This window comes from Dermacentor variabilis, chromosome 2 (genome assembly GCF_050947875.1).
Source record: "Dermacentor variabilis isolate Ectoservices chromosome 2, ASM5094787v1, whole genome shotgun sequence".
Lineage (NCBI taxonomy): Eukaryota > Metazoa > Arthropoda > Arachnida > Ixodida > Ixodidae > Dermacentor > Dermacentor variabilis.
Window position 1 is genome coordinate 48,610,277 of NC_134569.1, and position 26,093 is coordinate 48,636,369.

At 45.8% G+C, this 26,093-nt stretch overlaps 1 protein-coding gene across 1 annotated transcript in view; it reads left to right on the forward strand.

Annotated features, from left to right (window-relative positions):
* LOC142571804 (hemicentin-2-like) overlaps positions 1-26,093 on the forward strand; it is a 309,978-nt gene that overhangs the window by 91,186 nt on the left and 192,699 nt on the right. The window contains exon 2 of the mRNA XM_075680429.1: positions 11,040-11,390. Coding sequence (XP_075536544.1) covers positions 11,040-11,390 — 351 coding nt within the window. The remainder of the gene's footprint in view (positions 1-11,039; positions 11,391-26,093) is intronic.

Below are 26,093 nucleotides of genomic sequence, written 5' to 3' on the forward strand. Positions count from 1 at the left end.
GGTCCTTCTGAAAGCCATGCTTATCAGAATGCAAAATAAAGTGTAGAGGTAAGAAACTCTACATTGTCTGTATATAGACTTTGTTCCATTAATTTGCAACATATAGACGCAACAGAGATGGGACGATAGCGTTTAGATAAAGACAGATTACCATTTTTCGGAACTGGAATGACCGCGCCCACCTTCCAGTCCCGTGGAAAGACATCAGTAGAAAGGGATTGCTGCAATATGCATCAGAGAATGACACTGATAACATGCGTCGTACTTTTTAGTATTTTAGTATCGATGCCAGTTATAGCGGCTGTCGATGTTATCTTTAGGGTGTCGATTAAATCAGTAAGGCCAGCAGCTTCAAACGTGATTTCAGGCACTACTGGGAAAACAATTGCGGGAGTGTAGGCTAAATCATCGTCGTGTTTCTCAGTAAGCACGGAAGAGAAAACAGAGTTGACTGCACCTCCATAGTGTACGAAACGGCACGTATACACATGCAGCGTCCTCTTCTGCAGAAGGGCTAGGTTATCCTCGTGAGGCATCTGTCGTCATGTACAGAGGAATTGCCAGCCCGCATAAGCCAGACGCTCGGGTGCGCCAACAAAAGCTTGACCCATAAGTTCAGATTTACGCCGACCGACCAACCGACGACTGTGCTCACCGCTATCGTTGTGTTTTGAGTGTTACTTGTTTTTCTGGGCACAGATTGGCCAAATCAAGAATTAAATTCCGGGCTTAATCTTAGCTTTGTCTTGTTCTTCACCGTCACTTCCATGTGACAATATTAAATAAAGAAGCTGAAGGGCTGGGCAGGTCGTGAAGGAAACCTAAATATCACAATGATGACGATTATGATAGGCTGTCTGTAGATTTCTTTTCGGCCCCTGTGACTTCTCATAAGCCTGTCATTTTGGCTGTATGCAGTGTGTAGACTCTTTAAGGAAGTGTATTTCCTGCTGTGTATTGGGTGGTTTTGGTTAGAGTTCCAGGACTCTGCATGCAGAAAATTAACACATTGTTACAAAGAGAACGCCGAATTCACAAACGTATATACAACTATTTAGATGTGAAAGGTTGGAGGTAAACATGCAGGCTGGTACAGGTCACATAGCTCCAGTAAACAGTCCACCACTTCTTTGTCTCTGTCTTGCCTGCACAGTCCTGTCCAAATGGACCGCAACAATATATTAGTCGACATAAATTGTAAGGCCGTAAGTCTACCTTCTGTTTGTAGGCAATCTATAGCCTTTATATAGTAAAAGGTAAATAGTAAATAAATTAGATAGTAAAGTATAAGTGTATAATGAACTCTTTATGAGTGTGACGCCAAGCGAAACGCTAGCGCGTCGGCGTAGTGCTACACACAAATCAGAAGAGACGGGCAAGAAAATTACTAGGCATTCCCTAAGGTTTGGTAACTGCAGTGGTTAAAAGTTTCTGGCTCGAATGGAAATCACTGCGGTTTCCAATGAACATGGCTTTCTGCAGAGAGCCCTATTTCTTGATAAAGACAAGGAAGAAACAACGGTTGATTGAAGAAAATCTACAGTCAGGATCGTCTTCGTTTGCAGAAATCCGTTTGGACGCCTTCTCTTCAAAATCACGTCGTTTAGTGGATGTAATAATGAAATAAGATATAACGAAAGTTAGATAGGTCATCCTAGGTCACGCCCGGTTCGCTACACCACGTCTAGGTTGTGACGAGGGGAGAGGGCAGAAAATTAGGGAGAAGGAACGAAAGTTTTGTCAAATGCGCAAGAAAGACAACGCGTTGCAAGCGAGAAAGGCTGACGTAACGCTACTTCTCGTTTTAAGATCTATTTTTACCTCCGAACGACTTTGTATTCCATAGTGTATACGCGTAGTGCGCGGAAATCCTCTCATCCGAGGAGTGCCGAATGGGCCTAAGTAGGATTTGTTGCGCATGAACGAAAAAGAAAAGTCAAGTTCTAGTACATCTTGGGAGAAGAGTATCGATTTGGACCTTCAGATATTTTCACTCTGGAACTGACAAAAATCATGAAAGAAAATAAACTGGAGTATAAAGATTATAATTTCGTAACATTGCAACAAAGGTGAGCTTCGCAATTTTGATTTTATCCGAAGCACATCAAAGGTTCCGGTTGAAGAGTCGAGAGTGAAAGAAGCGGATGGGGTGGGGGGGGGGGGGTGGCTACAGGTAAGTGAAAGTAAATATATTCGGGCACACAACAATTTATTAGGAACTAAAAGAATGCCATAATAATACAACATGAATTGTGCAGAACATCCCATTGTGCAATAATCATGTATCATCAAATGCTTGCGGAAAATTCCAAATGCATAACACACGTTACAACACGTAAACACATACAAGCGCAGGGAGTACGATACAATTAAGAGCCAAAGCGTGGTGTTTGCGCTATATTATTATTATTATTATTATTATTATTATTATTATTATTATTATTATTATTATTATTATTATTATTATTATATCCTTCTTCTTCTCCTTGGTTTTCTTTTTATGTTAACTGCAGGAGGAAGACCCTTTCCAGAAATATCAAATTACCCCTGGCTCGCGCAAGCTGACACCAGGTTAATTTATGCATGGAAAATTTCAACTTCTTTATCCAAAACATACTGAATTGATATATTATACATCACTATGAAATACGCAAATCATTTGTGACTAACACTTTTCAAACTCACAAAACAACTAAACTGCCTTAGATAAACTGTTAACTAATATAAAAAACAACTGTTTGCTTCAGGCGCTCTAAAAGACGCAGTTGAGATAACTGCAAATTAAATTATGGGGTTTGATCTGGATTGGCATCCAATAGCTCCAATGCTCCAAAATTTTGAAATTTACCGTTCTTAGCGATTTTTGTTGAGGAAAGGCAGCCTGGAGATACTGTCCCTACCGTCAACGACAATCGTATTTTTTGTACCTTTATTATCTTTTAACAATTAGTATCACAGAAGGAGAGTGATTAGAGGAACCAAGGTGCCGCTTGTTCAATGACACTACCTGAATAATTCAAACAAACGAGGTCACCCATATCGGTTTAGTCTTGCACAAGATATCAGTTTCGATAATGCCTGGAATGAACGTTGAAATCTGATGAAAAATACATTGAATTAGTTGCAATGTTGAAGATTTAGAAAATGTGACTGCGTTAATATGTGACTGACTCCAAATCTGTCATTTAAACAACGTTCCCTGGGCACAAATAAAAATTTAAGTAAAAGTATTTTGTTAGTCTTGTGAAATTCACTTTATTAACGGCAATGCATGTCTGCCTCGCCTAGAATCTATGTCATATATATATATATATATATATATATATATATATATATATATATATATATATATATGTTTATTTAACTACAAAGAGTGGTCCACCAGCCGAAACGTCAAATAGATTGCGCATAAACAACGCATGTCGCAGTCTTTTCTCTGAAATCGTACCTCCGGAGCCAGCATGATTCCTATATTGCACTATATATAAGAGAGAGAAGAGAATCAGGTGGTCAAATACAGAAATTAAAACCGACAAGCAGCTTGTCCGTGCGCATTCTTTTACTTCATCGCGTATCTTTGGAGCGGTGCTCCTTTATTCGAGAGACAACCTCTGTAACTGCTCCGGCGGGATCAAGAAAGTTTTGGGCGGAAGAGTAGGCGTAGTGTAGACTTGAAGCTGGGTATAGGGAAGCCCAGTTGCCTGAACTACGCGGCCGGGCTGACTGGTGACTTGCTGGCTTCAAAAACGAGACGCCTTAAGAAGACAGACTAAAAAAAAGGAGAAGAATAAGAGCACCCACCAGGTTGAAATTTTGCTGCGGCCTTATTATAAAAGCAACGGCCAAGGCACTATACGAGATATAGCGTACCAGGTGCTTAGATAGGGAAGTGCTTCGGCACAACCAGACAGGCGTAAATTCCGCCACAAGCTATCCAGAGGCAGCAGTCTGGCTGGATTCAAGTAACACCAGGTGTGTTGCTGCTGTCGTTGGGGCCTCAAAACAAGTCCTATACCACTGACCGCCTAGAAGGAGATCAAAACTACACACTTAGGCAAAAAAATAAAACAACCAAAAAAAGAAAGGAAACATTGGGAGACACGATAGCAGGATTTCGCTGCGGCATGGTTAAGAAATAAAATGACAGGAAATGGAGCATTCGACGTTGTTCGTGGCAACGGTCTTCGGTGCAAGACCCACTGCGGTTATAAGGAAGAGAGCCGGCATGTCAGCTAACATTTCCTTCCGAACTCATTTAATCTCCGCGGCCTCGTTTCACGGTCGATGTCGACAGTCGGAAAGCATAACGCGGTGACACGAAAGAAGAAGTAACATGAGTGGTCTGTTTAGATATTTTTGCTGACTTCTCTCGCAGGCGCCGCTTCGTCGTCTATAGGCCGCCTTATAAAGAACACGCTTCGGTGCGGTGTACTTTCAAAGTACTCATCCAGGCACTTACGTTCGTGGCTTCCAAGTCATTATAACATAATAAACATATTATCTGGAAGCGCGGCTCGCGTCGTGTCTGGCTTCGCGACTCCCTTTGCATTGGTCCACAAGCAAAAGGGCCCTTCGCCAAGTTGCACGGACTGAACTGTCAGCGCACGTTGGAACGGATCTGCAGCCAGTGTACCCAGCCGACACGCGCACACATGGCGTTAAATATCACGTTCTCACATTTTTATTTATCTAAGTGCTTTTCATTTTTAAAAGTAATTTTTTTTCTTGATACCATCTCACTTACGTAAAAACCCTGCGACTGATTGCAATGCGCAATGACGCGAGCGTGCGCGTGAGGGCGCGAATTGCTGCGACAGTTTCCTCACACCTTTTTCTTTTTCGTTTGCTTTTCAGAAATCTTTCCCTTTTCATAGCGGTGTGCTATTCGATAACTTTAAACTCTTATTCGATTAACGTCCGTGCGCTACTTAAACTCTGAGCAGCGGTGGATTCCTTCCGGAACATCGTAGGTTGCATACACGTATGTGGAAAGCAAACACGCAAGTTTCCTAACCTCTAGATTAGTTTTCCCTTTTCGAATAAAGTGAATTTTTCTAGCGAGGTCATGAGATAGCACGTCTTTTTCATTCAACATGACGCGCACACAGGTAAATTCTATGCTTGAATGTTTCTTGTGTAAGAAACAATATACCGGCGAAACGGGACAATCAATAAACGTCAGGTTAAAGAGCCATCGCGTGGACACAACTGAAAAGCTTCCCAAAGCCGTCGCCCAGCATTTCAACCAACCAGGTTATAACTGTGGTGAAATATAAACTCTACATCCCACAGTCAATTTTCTATCCTGCGCGAGACAGAAAATACACAGAATCTTACGTCGTCCATTAGTTGCAAAACATTGCGACCAATAGGCATAAATGTTTCAAAGGGAGCTTCAGAATCTATTCGCTATTCGAAATTTCAAACTATAGACAGCAGCACCTAGTTATTTTTATTTCTAATCGGGTTGCTTAGTTCTTTTTTCTCCTCCTTTCTTTCGTTTTTTATTGATATATTTATTCTTCTTTTACCCCGAGCACCATTTTCAGCTGTTACATTTATTCTCTCTTTCAGAGAAACGATAGTCCACTGACCTCCAACAGAACAGATAATATCTCCCCCTCCCTCTCCCTCGTCGTCCAGGCCCCTTCCACGGAAAAAAAAAAAACCTACATTGACACGTCAACCGGCTGACACACGAAGCTACCTCACATTCCTCCATCGAGGTTGAATAACACGCCTTCCTTTCCAATTCTGCACCATCGCCGCTAGCATGCCATTGGTCGTTGCCTCGCCCACCCGCCTTATCCCCCTCTCCCCTTTAGAAGAACCGTACCTATACATACCGGGCCGAGGAGAGCATATGTCGCCTTGAAGAAGACAAGTCCACTTGTCGAAATCGTTGAGTCCGGCTTTCACCTTGTTCTCGCGTTGCTCATTTTCTTGAATTTCAATTTCCCGCCTTCCCCGCGTTTTCCCTGGTTTTTATAAAGCAGCTTTGAGATCAATGTTGCTATGGAAGCGTTCAATTAGGTGCCTTGAAAGGCCCTGCAATGAACCGCTTGCACGGACAAGAAAAGCCACTTTTTACTTGACTATACGGTAAGAGTCTTTTTCTTTTGCTTTCGACTTGTTTCGTGCCAAGAAAAGACTTAGTTTAGGAGAAAATCACGTCTGAAAGTTCTGCATACCTCGAGCACAATTCGAAACACCCTCCCCAGATTGGGAAGCCGTGACATTGCTTATACCATCACCGCAGTTTACTGCCCTCGGTGAGTAAAATGGCTCCTGACAGCCGGCGCTACGGTTTGTTGCGCGATACGAAGTAGCGCGGCCAGAAACTGAGCCTAGATATAGCCGACAGTGCAAAAGAGGAAATGAAAGCGCAACGCCGAATCATAAACACGATCTTCGACGCTCGTCGCGATGGGCGTCCTTCTCTGCTGCTTGTAGTTTGTGTGAGTTTCGTTAACCAGCAAAACCAGTGGAGCACTACGCGATAACGAAACTATTGAAGCTCAATTGCGCGGACGGCGTAGAGTCGACCGAAAACGAAACCAAATCTGACTGCCGGCGTATATGTATAGTGCAACCATCAAGAGATTACTTTTTTTCTAAGAATCAAACAGAAGTAGACGAGTAACTTGTTCTCCCGTCTAATAATGCAAAGCAATGATCTTTTCAGCACGAGTGGTTGAGTGCTAATCACATAATGATAATGAGGAGATGTATGGTCGTCGGGCTAGTGCTTGAACGTTCCGGTAAAGTCTAATACCTTGTCCTGAATTTACGTAAAATTCTTTGTTACTAAAGCTCCGTCCTCGATGATATTCACACCTTAGACGTTCTCGAACATTTATCTATCAATTTAGCTTGACCTAATATTTGCATAATAGATGGAGACTGGAGCAACAGAAATTAGGAGGTAACAGGAATGTAGTTGCCTTGTTTCAGCCATGAACATTGGCACTTTCCGCAGAAGAGAACCTGACACAATTGCGACAACTACAGAAGTATACAGAAGCTAAACGCAAGCGTCTTGGACATTTTGTCTAAAAGAAGAAATTAAAAAAAATCGAATGGGGTTTTACGTACCAAAACTACGATCCGACTATGAGGCGTGCCGTAGCGGGTGACTCCGGAATAATTTGGACCACCTGGAGTTCTTTAACGTGCATCTAAATTTAAGTACACAGGTGTAAAGAGAAGCGTGGTAAAATAGAAACGACAATGGCTAAAAAGGCGCTGATGAAACACGGAACATGATTGGAACACTCATTTCGTATATAAGCAAATTCTTAGAATTACGTTTCCAGGCGCACCACCAAGCGTTTCCACAGCAGGATCAAAGCGTAACCTGAGCCATGCGAACACCAATTCCCGCGGAGCACGTTCCGTAGAAAGGGCACGGTAATTTATGACAGCCATGATCACTTTGGGAAGCAAGACCTGCCGAGTAGATTTCCGAATTCGCCCCAAAATACCATTTAGGCTCTACCAACAGCTTCGTGTTCCTCTCTTCGCGAAAAAAAATAGGCTCTCCGTTAGCACCTGTAATTCCAGGCGTAAGGTAAGAAGAAGAAGAAGAAGAAAAAAAAAAGAACACTCGGAGACGCTGTGCTGATTGTAAGTAGAGCCTGCCGACGTGACGATTCTATAGGTTTTTTACTTCTCTGAGCTCGTCTGAGCGACCTTCGCCGTCGCGCACCGCGTACACGAGTAAAAAGCACGTTTGTCGACGCTGTTCCTTGAGCATATTTACTTCACCAGTGGGCTTTTTTAGTGTCGGTGTACTGTACACGTGCGATACGATGTGCAAATAAAGCGAGCCTTTCGATCCGCTTTCCTATCTCTACGGTGTACCCACGGCGTTTTTACGCGTAAACTTATAACCTCAAGTGCAGAGCCATCTTCTGGCTTATTTCTTTCTTTTTTTTCCCCTTTGTTGGTGTACCTGGGACCACGTGGCTCCTCCGCATGCAAAAGAAAAAGAAAGAAAAAGAGAGAAAAAAGAAAGGAGAGAAGAATGGTCCGCGCCGTTGATTGGATTGAAACCTCTCATCGTTCCCGCTTTAAAAATATATGCGTACGAGAAAAAGAGAAAGAAAGGAAACGAATAACCCTTTTCACTTTCACTCGCCGGGTGCCTAGGCGCCGACTCCGGTCTTTCTTGACTCGATTCCGGGTCGCTGCTTGGGCTTCCTGGGCTTCGCGCGAAAGAACAGAAAGGCTCGCGCACGCTTCGGGCAAATGAGATGCGTTTGCATCGCACGCGCGAAACCATGGAAAAGCGCGTGAGCGCGCCGCATACGAGGACTAAGTGCGCAGCAGCTCGCTTGGCGTATCGCTGTGTTCTTTTCGCTGTTCGCGCAGACTCACTTGGCCCGTTTTCTAACTGTTCCTTATGCCGCCGCCGCTGCCGCTGCTGCTGCTGTTTCCGCCAGTGGTTCTGTTTTTCTTGGTGAGGAGGGGCGCGCGAACCGCCTTTACTTTGCGAGTGCTCGCAGGCATCGTCGGCCAAATCGAGAGGCGCAAAATTCAGGGCCACCGCTGAGGCGGTTATAAGGGCGCCCCGAACGAGAATCAAAAGGCGTCGGCGCGCACCCGACTGGCCCTGCAAACGGTGTGTTTACTTTGCGTGCGCAGAGTTTTGCGAGAGCGGGTCTTTGCGAAGCAACTGCGGGTGATTCGCTCCCGCGCGTGTTGTCTTTGAAGTGTCGATTATTTCGAAGTGAGAGCGGCCGTGTTCTGGCTGAATAACAAGCCCGGTGTTCTTTTAGCAGTGGGTCAGCCGCTCACTCCTCTCCCCACCTTCCCCCCCTCTCTCGTCTTCCTTATCCTGCCTTCTCTTATATAATGGCTAAGGATAGGAGGAATCGGAGTGGCAAAAACTCGCAGATGACATGCTTTCTTTTTTTCCGTAAATGTTTCGTTATGTTTTTGAATGTTCGATGCGAGGCTGTTTTCATTGGCCTGTTATCTATGATATTTTTATGAACGCAGAACCTTGAACGTTAACGCCGAAGGCGCACCACTCTGAATGCTTTATTGAGACAAAATAGAGAATTTATTCTGCAACGACAGTTTTTTTCTTTAGGTTTCAACCACCATGCAGTCTTGACTATGTCGTCATGCATGGTGCAAAGAGAGAGAAAGATGAAGAAGAAAAGGCTGGAAGGTTAGCCATTGCCGTGCTGCTGGTTGGCTACCGTACACCTGAGAAAAGGGAGTGGGGGAAAGAAGGATGAGAAGGTAGAAGGGAATAAGAAATGCGAGAGGATAAAGCAGTAGAGGAAATGGGAGCCGGGTGAGCGGCCGGCGCCAGACGGAAACAGTTCAAGAAGTCTCCATTCTACACAAAACCGAAGACGGAGGTGAATATGGGTTTCCTGCGTGCTGCGCCTCCGCCACGTGACTTGCGCTTTTCATGTAGCTTCCTGTGCCTTTGCTCATAGCGGGTTACGGAAGCCAAAAACGGGATCCACAGCAAGACAGGATCAGCGTCTGCGGTAAAAAATAGAGGAAGTGCGCGCGAAATGGTGTGGTAACATATATGTGTAAGAATGTATATTTATTTGTTTGTATGTTTGTTTATCTACTGTCATTTGGGGGGGGAGGGGGAGGGGCACATTGTTGTGACGTTGGTCGAAGAAATGTAGCACGAACGGCCTCTGGCATTTGTCAATTACAGTTTCTGTAGAACAGTGGAGGAGAAAAGTAAATGGTCATGAAAGGTGCAGGGACACCAATAGAATTGTGCCCGGTTGGTCACGTTGCGTTGGAGAAAGGAAGTGTCAGAAAGAGAGAATAAATTCCACCAAAGGAATAACTTTAACCTGCGCTGGGCAGCCTGACACCCGTTGATGCGACGGTGGCTTGATGCCGCCAAGATACGCAATATACGATAAAATTTTATTTTCATGAAAAAGGTGACGGAGGTTGTGGGTGAAAGTTGCCCTTAATAGCAGCTTGACAGGAACCCGCAACCCCCTGAGTACAGGTTAATGTGATTGCGTCAGACACTGCTTACCTCTAATGCCATGAGCCTATAGCTGCCGAGCGCACCAATATGTAGATTTCACCGCTACAGTGGCTGACAGATCTGAACATGCGGAAAAAAGAGTACGCTTTTATGTGCGCATGAGCCATCTAGGCCACGAACTGTAAGGCTCATAATCTTTAACACCGAACCACCTCCACTTTAGTCCATATAACCAAAGTCAACGGATTATTTTACTTAGAGAGAGAGAGAGACACGAAAGAAAGGGTAAATGCAGGGATGTTAACCAGAACAGAAAATTCAGTTTGCTATCTTACACTGAAAAAAGAGGGAGGGGAAGGTAGAATATAAGAGAGAAATAGAGACACAAAGCACATGCAACACGCTCATAGCTGTTTCCTTCAATATCACCGGACACAATCACTGTACAAATTGATTCCGAAGCCTCTTGCGTAGATTTGTTGTCGTTAAGGATTCAAGCAAAGCCTTCGTCGCCTTCCGCTGCGATGGCTTACGACGTTGGCCTTCCAATCCTATCCAAAATCAGAAATACCGTGTCAAGCAAGTAAACCATTTCTCTCTCTTATGCCTTATTGTTGATATGTTATGATTCGAAATTATTTACGTGTTACGCATAAAAATTTACATTACGCTTCTTACAACGCACGGACGGACATACGGACGCTCTTTAATAAAAATTGGAGGTGTTTGCCTGGCTGCACGCCTATAAGCTAGGCTACTCCGGGCGAATGCGATGATAAATCTATCACAGGTCCCACGCTGCAGCTCACAGTGTGAACCCTGAGGTACGTTTATAGCATGTCGCTAGGAGGATCCTGTGAAGTTGTAATAGTTTGCAGATAAGCGTGCAATCTCCTCTCGCGCATCGCAGTCGGAGCGCTGTGGCCGTCCTGCTCGCCTAATTTCACGCGAGGAGTATTTTGTACGGGCTCTACGTTCGGACGAAAATACGATGCGGAGATGTACAGCCGTACGGTGTTGCACGTCAACTCAACGGGATCTCTTCTCCCGCGCGCAGTGGTCAAGGGCGAGCGCGGCCAGGACACGTGGCTGCCGTGCGACGTGGACTCGGAGCACGACGACAGCCCCGCCAAGGTGCTGTGGTACGCGCCGCTGACGGCCGCCAACTCCAGCGGCGGCGAGCGCACGCCCTTCTACATGGTGGAGGACACGCAGCGCCGGGGCATCTGGAACGGACAGCACGCCATCGGGGTCCACTGGGCTGGCCGGGCCTCGTTCTCGGTGTCCCGTTCGCCGGCCGCGCTGCGTCTCTCGCGCCTCGAGCTCTCGGACTCCGGCGCCTACCTGTGCACGGTGGCCTTCCACGGCGGGGCGCAGCGAAACTCCACCGTGCGACTCGTCGTGGGCGGTGAGTGAGACGCGCGCGGAGCTGTTATGCCCGAACGCGCACAACATCTCGGGCTGAAATCGCTAATTGCGCCGAGATCGTTCGTCTATGACAGAGGAATGATTGGGTCTGTAGTACGTGGTTTTCGCCAATTCTCGTGCTTGTATGGCTTGTGACGTTCACGCGGCTTTACTTAATACGCTTTTATCCGCCTCTATCGTTATAAATTTTCGAGCAATCGTTTTATTTTTGTAAATGCCTTAAGGAAAGAAAACTGCGCGCGCATGCCGAATCGTTGCAAGTTGTTACATTTAGAACGGAATTCCGGGGAAAATTATGAATGTCAGAAGTCACGAAGCCGTTTGAGGCCAGAAGGAATAAAATTAAGGCAAATGTATCTTCTATATGCACCATAAATATAGGAAAATCAACCCAAACTGTACGTGTACTACCCACCGTTCCGATGCTTACCCGCCACCCTTGACCCATTTAGGTACTGGTGCAGAATTTTAATGTCTATATGTGCAGCTAATGAACAACCACATATATATGCCTCAAAGTAAACTACATGAGGTTAATTTAATTTGCGGCGTTTAACGTCCCGAAGATTCACAATGTGCTGTGAGGGACGGCGTATAGTGCTGGGCTCCGGTTTGGTTTTGGCCACCTTCGGTTCTTTAATCGTGCACCCAAACCACGATACGCGAGTGCTACATCGGTGGCGCGGGAACCTAGCTCTCAGCACAGGTCCCGTGTGCTAAGGGTCTGTAAACACGTTCCGTGCTTATCGTCTGCAGAGCATGCATGCATGTGTGGGCCCCTCCATATGACAGTTGACAGTCGGTTATCGGCTTTCTTTTCTTTCCTCCGTGGTTTTTGTGTTTGCGTGTCGAATAACGACGCTTAACTCTTGGTTTTTTGCGTCATTTCGTGGAGATCAGAATGCCTTCCGGTAGTCACTCCGCGCTACAGGCAATCACGTATCGCTTCCTAAGTACTACCTTACGCAACATTAAGCTGTACTAAACTGATCAGGGACAGGTTTGCAGGGACAACATGGCCACAGTTAGTACATGATCGGGGTAGTTGGAGAAGTATGGGAGAGGCCTTTGCCCTACAGTGGGCGTAACCAGGCGGATGATGATGATGATGATGATGATGATGATGATGATGAAACTAATCAGAACAGACATACTACACCTTAGTCTCGCGGCTAACAAGGCTTACACTGTCGGCGTTCATGAAATTCTCTCTGTACTGCTGTAGCCATTTTAGGACGTATATTCATATATACCGGCAGGAATCTAGGAATACGCAATGCCATATGCAGAGTCGATAAACCGTTTCAACGTCAATGGGTGCTGTTTTGCCTATTCCTCTTTGTGACGAGGTTGTAAAGATATACATAAAAAGTTCATTCGATGTAAAATTTTTGTGGGCTACCACGTTATTTTGAAGAAAACTTTCGCGTGAATCAAGCTTAATTCTTGAAGAGATAAATTGATGCTCTTAATTTATCGATGATTCCCTGCGTTTTGTTGGGTTTAATATGATTCGAAACAGCAATATATATGATTAAAACTTGCATCGGGATGTCATCTTCTAAAAAAAAAGATAAAGTAGCGCACAGGTGCTAACAAAGAACTCGTGAAAAACAAAGACAGGGGAAAAAAAAAAACCAATCGCAGCGACGGTTCTTCGGTGATCGCGTGATTTGGTCGCGGAAATGGGAGTGTGCCCTCCCATTGTTCAAGCGCAGCGTGCTGCGATCTCGCCCGGGCGGCTCTATGCTCGCGTTGTCTTCGTGGGCATTAAAAGATTAATTCTTCGCCCAGGCGGACGCTTTGTGCGGCCGCGATACAACATTAAAACGGATTCAACGCTGCTCCAACCTCGCCCCCGCCACAACAGGGGATTTGTCGGCGTTCGATGAGCGTATAGCAAGTTTTCGTGCCGTGAAGAGCAGGAACCAATTTCCTTTCATAGACCGCGAAAAACCGATATACCTTAATCCCCGTTTTCCTCATTTATTTCACTTCCATGTTCCTCAGCGATCCACCTTCTTCTCCTCGTTCTTCTTCTCTTTGTGCTTATCTTATCTAATACTTTGGGGTGAACACCAATGTTGCTTTTTTTATTATTCTGGTGTGACGATGTCTTCATTGCTTTTAATTTATTGATCCCTTCCGCACACCTATTCCCGCTTCTTATTTCTTTCACTGAGATGTGTCAGATTCCTGACTAGGGTCTCGCTTATTTTCCTTCTCTCTTTCTCTGATATTTTCTCATCCTTCCCGTCAAGGCAGGACGCCATAATCACGAGGTTTTTATTTCATCCCTCTATATCTTCTCAGAAGCTCCTTATAAAATAAATTAAAGCGCTTGCTAGCAAAGGAAAAAAAAAGAAAATAAAGATGAAGAAAGAACACGAACCGACTAGAATTTAAAAAAAGAAACAAATTAGCGGCGAAAACTGCGATACGCAAGGATAAAGGAAATCGACGTTTCTTTCGTTTCATTGAGCCTCGGTATGTGTCGTCATCTCAGTGAGCTGTTGAATCTCGAAGGAGCTTCTGTATCCTTCCGTTCTTTTCGTCTCGCGCGTCGCGCTATTCTTTTTCGCTTCGGCGATCGTCTCTTGAATATAAAGCAATTCTTTCAAGCGTGATTACCCGTCGCCCTGATGGATCGCAATTCGAGGACAGGAGCGGCATATGCGGCGTCCCACTAAAGCTTGCCGTGGCCTCGCGGTTATAGGGGACTTTGGTTTGTCACGCTTCGGTACACGTCGTCGGGTTCTTGCGTTTTTGTCTTAAATTATGTAAGAGCGCGTCTCGGCGGCGCCAGAGGTGGATTTATAACATTTGGTAATATCGGGTTTTCTTTTCTCCTCTCGCTTATTGCGACAGCTATACTATACGGACACTCCAGGGATACCTCCATACTTACCTCCCTACGTCGCCGAAGGTGCAGTTTTTATCGCTATAGTGGTGTAATATCACATTACACGTGCCCACTGTTACCAGGATGGGCCATCAGACACTTTACCACCATGGTCGGCCCACGCTACAAATGTGGGTGTAACGCCTACGGCTTGATTTTGATCTGTATAACGCTGTTACATTAAAGCGACGTGGCGGAGGCGTTCTTCGCTGTATGTTAATTGAAAACCGAGACGCTCTATGGGAAGACACCTTTAGTTCATTTTTTTTTGGATAAGGGAGTGACCGAAAACCTGGTAAATACCGTGAAACCGGAGTAACCATGCAGGAAACGCAAAGTGATTAACAGAAATGGATAGTTACGGTTAGCGCTCTCTAGCTTCGATGCAAGCGACCGATGATGCCCGTGAGAGAAGGTGAATAAAGGAAAGGTTGCCCACAATTCAATGGCAATATTTTCTTCCATGGATCGACTATATTCAAGAAACGAGTTTGCTGAAGAAAAGAGAAAATAAAAAGGAGGACGGTGGAATGCTTATGTCAAGTCTATTGCCTTGCGCTCCTCGCTGTACACAGCAACAAACTGGCAGGCACCCCCTCCGAACGTTTTTGCTTAAAGTGTAGACCTCGAGGAGTTATATGACAAGCTGAAGGTAAGTTGTAAATTAACAAGAAATCCATCAGTTGATCTGCCCTCCGCCAGCTAATTCCTGTCGCAGAATCGTTTTAAGCCCATTTCTAAATAGTGACACGTGTACTTGTTGCTCCCATTGGCCTTACAACGTGACACTAGTTGCGCTACTAATTCTTCTATGTATTCCTCAGAGGGGGTACAATAGCCGCCCTGGGACTTGCAGTTGGAGTTCGCCGGGGTGAGATGATCACAAGTATAGAAGGATAAGAGAACGAAACTGAGAGTATTTTCGCATTTTACAGCGTAGGCGTTATGGGCTCACTCCCCTGATGGTTTTGATGTCCGCCGCTGCTCGCCGCCATCCACTGCTGGAATCCGAAATGCCTTGAGATAATTTTTTTTAATTCTGGGGTTTAACGTGCAAAAGCCACTTTCTGATTATGAGACACGCCGTAGTGGAAGACTCCGGAAATTTCGACCACCTGGGGTTCTTTAACGCGCACCTAAATCTAAGTACACGGGCGTTTTCGCATTTCCACCGAAATGCGGCTGCCCCTTGAGAGAAATGGTGAAGAAAAGCCGAAGAAAGAAAAATTCGCATTGAGCCATGAGGATTCAAATTTACGACCAGCAAACCAATCCACTTACGCCCAGTATCCCATCTTTCCGCCACTTTTTCTTTTGTAGGTAGTACTTTTCTGCAGCGCGCTAACATTGTATGCAAGCATTACACAGGCAGATGGCAATACATTTCACTTGAGAAACACCCAAAAAGTACGATTTGTTGTTTTTATTGCGGCAAAACGATTTATATAAGCAGTAGCAGATTAAGAAAAGTCGCAGTGTCACCCGAAAGGCGAAGCATCAATCGCGATACCAAATGATAAGTAAGGATAATAAGTAATAATAATAATAATAATAGTCCTAATAATAAGCATAACAGTTTTATCGGCCGTATAAACTCGTAAACTCTGGCTTACTAACTGAATTAACAAGCGCGCACAGGCAAACATGCACACATCAGACTCGATGACCACGAATACTCGCTGTCAACGCACTGGCGCGAGGAAACGCGGCAGCAGCAGCGAGCGAAGTGACCTTCGCGCTGTCTATCGCTTCAACGCAAACTGAGCGGCGGGAACACAGCACATGCAAAGCTGCGAGCCGTCGGCCCACCTAGACTCTGCCCTCCAAAGGGGACCGCTTTCAAGATAAATCCCGCGCGACCGCGTCATACGCAGTTGCTGCCGACCTGCAACGTCACACCCTACCCCTTACTTCTCCTCCCCCCGGTTCCTTGCACGCGGCAGAAGACGGCGCACTTCCTGGCCACTTTCCTCCCTTGCGCCGCCATCGTCGACTCTCCCTCGTACGCTTACACTCGCGCATACAGCATACCGCGTGCGGCGACGGTGTTATCACCGTTGGACTTCGTGCGGAGCATCATGGCGACGACGACTACGACGATAATTACAACCGCAAAAATGCACCTGGAGTGTCCATATAACTGCTAACGCAATAAAAACCAGCATATTTGCCTCTAAAAGGGGGGCAACGACACAAGTCAAGAGTACCAGACCGGTTGAAATTGTGTTTGTTCATGCATGTCCTTTAAGTGACCAACCGTTGGACTGCGCTGTATTGACGACGAAACAATGGGCTCAGCATTGCGGTCGAATATTCGTATCTTCCATAAACTGTGTAGTCTAATCAGCAAACACACATGAAAGGGCACTTCATCTGCATCGGATGCAATCAGCGAATTCAGGCCAACGCATTTCTTGACAGTCCTTTGTAGCACGCCCCAAAATAATATTATATCTTTGCAACTAAAAAAATACACTGCTCATTTGCTTCTGGTACATCGCAAAGACGGCAATTTGCAGATGACACAGAAATAGATTTTTTTTATATCCAGGTTTTAACAGGCAACATGCAATGAATGCTACATCCACCCAACCAGGGAGCCCCGTACACGCCAACGCAATCATGGCCGCCAACGCAACACCAGCAGCAGCAGGTGTAACCGCGTGGCAGTGGAACTGTCGCGGCTTCGGAAGGAAGAAGGCAGTCATCCAACAACACATCGTACAAGCCGCGCGCAAGCCAGACCTTATACTACTACAAGAAACACTAACCGACGCACCATCCCTCCCAGGCTACAGAGTGCACAAGGGACCGCCCGGCGGTAGAGGCCTGTACACCCTGGTCAGGAAGGGACTAACGTTCGTCGAACACGAGCTGCAAAGCAATATCAAGATCGAGCACACACTCACCGAAATTATTCCGGGCAAGAAGAGAAAAGGAAGCATATTTTTGCTCAACGTCTACAGCAACCCATCGCAGAGAAAACAGTGATTCAAAACATTACTGCACAGAGCCAGCACCGCAGCGGGCCGCAACACGCTGATCGCTTTCGGAGACTTGAACGCGATGAACCCTGCCTGGGGTGGATGCGGTAGTACTGAGACAGCTCCAGACCGCATCGCTACCGAGCCCGAGACTGATGAATCGCATATACCCCGAGACATATCCGACAGATAAGTGCAGAGTCTGCCGGAGGGAGACCGCAGACTACACGCACATCTTGTGGGACTGCGTTAAATATCCAGAAGAAGCAAAATCAAGAACGCTCCCACCGCGGCTCGAAGCAGCCGCGAAGAGCTACGACCGAGACGATCAGCTCTGGGCCGTCCAGCAGGTCCTCGAGGCGCTCAGAAGGCGCGGACCCAGCGAGCCGGCAACGGCGAGCGGAGACCCGCCCGGAGTAACGGCGACTTCGAGGATGACGTAGGCCTTCGTCGGGGCGCGCGAGCGCCCAACTGCAGGCATAAATAACGTTGCTTCCAATCCAATCCAATACAGCAGTAGAGAATAGCAATCCTGAACAGCGCGATCACGCCAGCAGCTGCCATGATTGGCTAACGGCCACTCAACGTCTATGTACTGGACAGAGCTGGCGTCCGCGCCTTATTCGTGTTCGAGTACGTCGTCTTCCCAGTTACGGAGGTGGTCCTAAATTAAGTTTTCCTCCGCCCTCGACGACGAAACCTGGGTGACCCAGCACACCCGCGGGGCGGCGGCGAGGCAAGCCCTCGACGTCCCTTCGTGGGAGGCTTAGGCTCGGCCATCATAAAGTGCTGGTTCTACAATAAAAGTTTATTCCTCCTCCTCCTTCTACAAGTACAGACAGTGATCGTGCGCGTCCTGCTTCGTCTTCATTAACCTTCTTCTAGCGCCAGGCTTGTTTTTAATGTTTACTGAGGGGCCCCGACATCGTGTTGTTTCCGTTAATGATTTCCCGAGGCCTGTAAATGGGGTAGATGACGTATAAATTTGTAACAAAAGCCAAACAAGTGCACCACTAATAAACTAAAGGGTTGTTTTAGGAGAGAACAGCAGCTTAGTCCGGATATATAAGATGAGTAACAAAAGCCGAAGATTTACACCTCACCACTGCGAGGCGCAGCTTCCACAAATGAATGCCACTCGCACTTCTTTTACTTCTTGAAAGAAGATAGCTTGCTCGCTCCTGCGAGTGTTCACTCCAATAAACATAAACATCGCACAAAACATTCTAATGCGTACGGCGCATTATATTTCGTCGTCTATCACACGACTCATTCACGTCACGTGCGCAACTAATCTTCATTAGAATATTTTTCTCTTCGTGTAACCGAGGGGCGGGCCCTTTATTCACAAGGCTGTCGCCCCGTGAGTACAGAGGCATACCGTCTTCTCCATGTGATATGAAAGTAAAAATTCCCAGGACAGTGCATTACACTTAAATGGCCGATTTATGGGCAACACATCATATTTCATTAATTGGAATTTAATTATGAGCAGCGATTATGGGCGCACTTAGACGCAGTTATTGAGTAACGTCTTTAATAACGTTGAAGGCAAATTAAAGACAGCAGGACGCTTATTATATGATGCGTTCTCTTTTTTATTTTTTTTGCCGCTTGCCAAAGCGGGATAACCTAACGTCCCTTCCAATAAATTATTCACACTCCTGTTCTTTTACTTATGAGTAGTTGTGGAGATATTGACGCAAAGAGTACCTCTGCTACTCAACTTTCCTATGTTATAGAGCATGAAATAAAGGAATAGATGATAATACAGAAATAAAGAAGTCAACAAAGCAAAGAGAGAATGAAGAGGAAAGGCAGGGAGGTTAACCAGATATGAGTCTCCGGTTTGCTACCCTACACTGGGGATGGGGGATAGGGGTTAGAAAGATGACAGAGAGGAAAACGTTAAAAAAAATAAAGGTAAAAAAAAACACGCACACATGGAGGCCCACACACAAAAGGCGTTCCAGTTAAAGTCGTTCACACAGGCCGGTAGATCGCAAAAAGCGCAATAGCGCTTGCACGGCCTTCTTCTGTGACGGTACGTCCTTTCGATGTTGCAGAATTCTTTTTTCGGATAGCGCTTGGTCGTCCAGTTCGTCAAGTTCGAGGCGAAGGCATGCCCTCAAACAAAAATATCACTTGCAGTAATAAAGATAACAACGCTGCCATTGGGAGTTCCCTTAACGTCGGCCTATGCCAATAACCAAACCATATATATATATATATATATATATATATATATATATATATATATATATATATATATACTTTCTAGGCCCTATACGCGTACATTGGTGCAACAGCCCTACCCGTACACTCGCTTTCCCCCAGCGCCACGTGAAGCGAAAGTTCCAGAAAACAGTATAAGGCAAAAGAACATTGTTTATTTACTGTCACTAATAAAAGAAAACTCGCGGACTTCCATGCACAGAAGCAGCCAATGGAGACGACAGGCGATAGAGCATCGTAAGGGAAAGTTGTACTGTTTCTTCGTGGAGGCTTCTGCGATTGACATTTCCTGTCGATATTGCCGCCGAGCGTTCTAGGAAATATTTTTCAAATAGCATGCCTTTCGATTATTTTCTTGGAATGCGCACGGGAAAAAATGGCGTTGATTTTGCTTGTCATCTGATTCGCGCTGAGCTGTACTGGTATACATTTGGCCGAGCACAAGAACTGAGCTACTCAGACGCTTCGCATCTGATGTCCGTTTTGACCTTGACATTGTTGCCCAAGTCGTGATTCTTTCGTGACACTTTCTCGAAGTCAGACTGATGTGGATCGTTCTTGCTTCGCCATTTAGGAGGGGCTTCAGGGCCCCGTATAATGTTCAGTTCTGCTATTCCAGTTGTATTCCTTCTAGCGTTCCAAGAGTGGTCCAGGTTACTTAGCCAGGTGTTAGCTAATCATGACCATATTCACTGAAAGCTATCTTGCTAGAAATTATCGTAAGAGAAAATTTCAGCCAATCCAGCTGCTGGACATATAATTAGCTAAGGCGACCGGCCAATGGCAGCGATGACTTATCAAAGAAAAGCTTCGCGAGTTCTGCCGCGAATACATTCGTTATCAGCATCCAGTGAGGAAGACGGAACACTTAACCACTTATAAGTACCGCCCAAATTAATTCAAACAATGTAACCAGCATATATTATTCCATTATACTGGCAGCGTCATCGGCACTGCCCTTAATCGTGTTGAGCACTTAGCGGGCCCAAATCATGCAAACACAATTGCCAACCATAACGCGGAGCGGGGCACGCACCAGGCTGGGCACGGGCCTACTCCGAATAGTGAATAATAATAATAATAGTAATAATAAAAAGGCTGTAGTCTCCGGTCCATGCGTTATACAGCCGGCGAACGGAAAACTCGCTTGTTTACGTTCGGTTACTGGATACCTTCGCAAAAACACTTTCAGATTACAGCAACCCGAATTTCGCCTCTCGTTCGCAGACGCATTAATGCGCAGCAGGGCTAGAGAAGACGCCAGCAGTTCTTCGCCAACAAAGAACATGAAATTTGAACGGCTTATGAATACTAGCCAAATAAAGTTGAGGTCCCTAATCAGCAAACCTCAGCGAATGCCGAGCTTAGTCGCGAAACAAAACTTTCAAATTCTCATCTGGGACCACGCGCGCAGGAAACAGGAAAAGAAAAGAAAAGGAAAGGAAAGGAAAGGAAAGAAAGAACGTAACAAGAAAATAATTTCTAGCAATTTCCTCCCGAGCTAGAGTCGTGAAGCATGTACGTCGGTGCTCGTACGTGGGAGCCGATGTTCATTGTGCGTTGCAATCAATAGAAATCGATTGCTTTTTTGGGGCGGGGACTTGGGCGACTTGGGAGGGAGAGAGAATGGGGACCCAAGTGAAAGTTTCGGCCATCGCCCCTTCGCAAGCTCGCGCTCCGCCTTTTAAACATTCATGAAAGCTTGTCTGCGAACCGCTACCGGCTTGTAAAAAGGGCCCGGCACACAACCTGACAGAGTTAAGGCTCGGCACACGAACGTCATGGTTTGCACTCCCCTCGGGCTGCCGGTTTCTTTTCATTACAAGCGGAACACGTAGGCGCCGTGCTTTTACTTACGCTCCTTTTACTTTTTTATGTTTTTAATATTTCTTTTACGTCACGAGCTAGTATGCAATCGCAAATACAGTCGCCCATTCGTTGGCCCAGTCGATTTTTGCCTGCTGCTTCGTATTCTTTGATCTGTAGTCCCGCAAAGGACTTCTCATACGAGATCGACCAGCTTTTTGGCGACTTCTACTTCTTTTATTTGCCTCCTTTTTTTTTAGAGCAAGCTTGACTAAAACAGTGCGCATGATTGATGTTAGATGAAGGCGCATGGTCTGCGGTCAGAAATTTCCTGAAATTTACTTTATTCTTTCTGAATCTTCTTTTTTAGCGTTTACCGAGTTAAGCAGAAGTTTGGGAATTCTGCTTAGCGTTATGAATTCTGTAGTTTTATGTGTTATCGAACTTGGCCAAACAGCGTGCTTCCAGACAAGCATATACTTGCTCATACCTATGTGTTCAGTGCGCACAAATGACATCGCAAATTTATGGGGGCTAAACGTAAAAACGCCCGTGTACCATGCATTGGGTGCACGTTAAAAAAACCCAGGTGATCCAAATCAATCCGGAGTCCTCCACTACGTTGTGCTGCTTAATCATGCTGTGATTTTAACGCGTAAAACCACAGGACTCGGTATCGCAAATTTTCTCGTAATTGTTCTGTTGCCATTGACGAAGGCTTGGCGATATATGGCATTCACAACACTCAAACCTTTCGCATTACAGATCTCTCCATCTGGATCTGTGTTGGCACACTGATTAGCTTTCATTAACATATTCGCTATATTATTTTTTTTTTTGTGTACACATAGGTGGTCCCAACTGTGGTTTGTAACCTTGGGACCTCCTTCTGCATATTTCCCTATGTAATACTTCTGTTCATTCATTCATTCATTCATTCATTCATTCATTCATTCATTCATTCATTCATTCATTCATTCATTCATTGAACCACCTTGATTAACCAACTTTAATTAAGTTCGTTGACTACTGAGGGTCTCAATAGTATTATGCTACGCGGCATGCCAGCTTTCCTTGTGTGTGAAGTGAAATTGAATAATAAAGGAGATGGAGGAAAATGCTGAATACATGGTTTAGAACGAAAAAAGAAACATGGGCGTGCGAAAAAAAAAAGGAGGGCCTCGTTATCGGGGAGCTATAAGCGAGGTGCCGGTTGTGAGTTGCGTCGGTGTTCATTCTGTTTTGCGCCATCTTGCTTAACGCTTTTGCAAGCGTGAAGACATCAGCTCCACTTTTGACAATGCTGATTAAAACTGCACGTCTGTTTGTACACGTACTGTTGCATTACGGGTGCAGGAAAGCTCGAATGTGGATTAAAATGAAGAGGTACAAGGCATGGCTTGCGCAGGTTGCAGTGCGTCTAACTTTGTTGTATACATGCGGATGCCACGGACAGAGATTTAACATTATAGAGTTATGCAGAAACCTGCAGTGGAAGGTGTCGGTAGCATACTGGCTACCTATGAACACTAGTGCAGTGAGTGTACTGTACATTGTGCTTGGTTCCCGCCGTGCACAATGCCGAGTTTTTACATTATGCATCAAAGTTTTTCGCCGTAACTTCCTCTTGCGCGCCAACACAAGGAAGACCAGTTAAGATGAGCGTCCATGTGTAGTGATTGCTCAGCAACAAGCACACATGTAAACGTGTCCCGCGGATTAATTATGAATGTGTTCACCAAAAACGGTATGCGCATACTGCGCGTTGTGCAAAACTTTGCATTGTTAAAGGAGAAAAAGAAAGAGAGAGACGAAAACAAGAGCTACAGTTTTCCTCATTCATATTCACGTAAGCTTTGCCAGACAGTTAATAACGTCGCATTTTTAGTTATTTTGGTGGGAAAACAACCTGCATGTACGTTATTTACATAATGCTATTTTGCAGGAGCGCGGGAGATGGCCCGAGGAAAGGAAGTTTAACGGCGTCTCACGCTCGACAAGTCTGAAACTACCCACCTAGAAAAGTAAAGTTAGTACGCAGGACATAACTTGCACTCATTTACAATATTATACAGGTTTCCCTGGCTACCTGGTGAACTTAATCAAGTTTCAAGTTTGCGTTATTTTTGTAAAAGTGGCAGCCTGTAAAAAACGCAGAACCTGCCTGTTTATTTAGATGTTTGCTTTTAGCGGTTGCAACTTCACGATTCAAGACAGGTTGTCTATAGTACAGACACATGAAAGGCGCCCAACAGTGACGCAGAAAGAAAAGCGACGCAGGCTGGAGCCCAACACTGACGCAGAAATAAAAGCTCGGGGTGGCATTAACGTGTGCACCAGTGATAACGTAACGACTCTATTTCAATTTAGCTTCTTTTTGCGCTTCGACAGTGGTCTGAGCGACGTTCCGCCAAGCTATCGCCAGAATTGGCAGGAATGCGCTTGAGGATATGAGAACGTAACAGAAGATAGTGGAATGAATACCTACAATGTACGGGCCCAGCATTTTAGTTGCGTTTCCGTGGAGTTGTCAGGGCCGGTATACTGTAAGAATTCGTCTCGCTCGATTTAGTTTATTTCTTATTATCAGCCGATATGCTGTTGATAACGCTGGCGAAACGTTGATAAGACAACTTGGGAATCGCGATATGAGAAATAATTTGAATGAAATAACCACACCGCCACAGTACGGAAGAAGATCGCGGTAGCCTGGGCTGAACCCACAAATATTTGTGTTCGTGTGAGGGCTGGCTGCGATTGGCCGGTCACCATCGCTAATGAAATATGTCCGACATCACTACCGGCTGGCGCTTGCACTGACGCGCAGTTTGATAGAGCAATAACTTCTTGTGCGAGTCTATGTATATAGGGGCCCAGTGCTCGTACTTACAAAAAAAAAAGAAAGATAAAAATAACATCACAACGATACACCTGCACACAATGACGGCTGTGGGATACACACGCACACAGTTGTGGCGTTTTTTCATGTTATATCTAAATTGTTTTAACTTTTTTTTCTATTTTATTATGAACGTTACTGGATGTTATGTTATCGTAGTTAGGCAATGCAAATTCTACTGCATGTACTGTATTACCCATTTCATTTCTTGTATTCACTTGATCCATATTGTTCCACTGTAGTTGTAACTTTCTCCAGAGTTAAAATTTTTCAGTGCCTCTCTGTGTACGAGGGCGTTGGGTCCTCTGTCAGGCATATTGCTTTTAGGCCCAACATCCTCTTGTTTTTTTTTTATACAAGGAAACAATAAAACTGAACTGAACTGAAATGAAAAAGAAAATTCTGACTGAACCATTCATATAGCGGCAGCTTTGCCAGCGAAACTGTCGATCACAGACCGAGCAAGTATGGCCAAACTCTGCGTCCAGAAACGTTATCTTGAATTTGGAATTCGCCCCGGTGAAAACTCGAAGGAGGTGACTACGCGCGCTTCTGCCACTTGGACGCAGACTCGAACGACCTAGCTTGACGCTTACGAGCGGCCTCCAGTGCGCGATCTTCATCGGCAGCTTGCGCTCGACGGCGACGATTAGACTATCGCAGCCGCTCTTAAATTAACTTATGGGGTTTTAGGTGCCAAAACCACTTTTTGATTATGAGGCACGCCATAGCGGAGGACTACGGAAATTTCGAACACCTGGGGTTCTTTAACGTGCACCTAAATCTAAGTACACGGGAATTTTCGCCCCCATGGAAACGCGGCCGCCGTGGCCGGGATTCGATCCCGCGACCTCGTGCTCAGCAGCCCAACACCATAGCCACTCGGCAACCACGGCGGGTCGCATCTGCTCTTGCTGGCGTTCTCCGGACTCAAAGTCGCTGGTCGGATTATGCGGTTTCACACGGGCGCGTTTTCGTTGGTTATGGGCACGTCTCTGCTGTCGACGCCTCTCCTCGTACTCGGCTTGTTCTTCGGCCGTGGGCACGATGCGTATAGCCTTCCCACTTTTCCCATTTTTGCTGGAGTTTCAACTGTAGGAGTGATCCATGTCTGCAATGTCCAATCCAGTTCTTGCACACCGCGGATGCTACCGCGGCGCACATGCCCGTGTTTTCCCGCCATAGCTGGCGCACCGTCGTATTGAGGGAAGACGACAGCAGACGCAGCCGGCAGGTTCCGCAAGCACAAATATAAGGTGAAGGGGGACCTTTGGACTAGGAGGGAAAGGAGAAAAACATTGTACGCTTATAACGCGACCTTATGCCGCAGAGAACAGGAAAACACGCTTAAAGCGGATGCCCTCAGAGCTTCACTCGTCGTAGCTGCGAACTACCGCCGCAAAATGAAGTGAAAGGACGAGAGCCGAGGCCTTTGTCACTGTCATCTAGAATACTGTAGTCCCCTGTGACACTCAACAAGGTTATTACATAGAGGTCTTTCGCAGGGGCCTTCGATATAATCGAACACGGCAAAGGCTTTCTTAGATTGCGCGGTGGCACGCCGCGTGACCCCGAAGACCACTCGCTTGCCGCACCTGACAACAGCGCCGATCATCTTGCTCAACGTTATGAATAATACGCCGTAACCACATTTATTCGCCAATAACAGCGTTCAAAATCATAAGAAACGCGGCAAAAATGCACAGTGGCAAGACCTAGCTCGCCCCCCTTGCCCAAGGCCAAGTGCCATCAGGCACAGAGAGAACGGTGAGCTGGCGAATATAAAATTAAAAAAAAAACGAGACGACATTATATTCGCGTCATGAACCAGAATATAATTCGAGCAGCCTTCGGAAA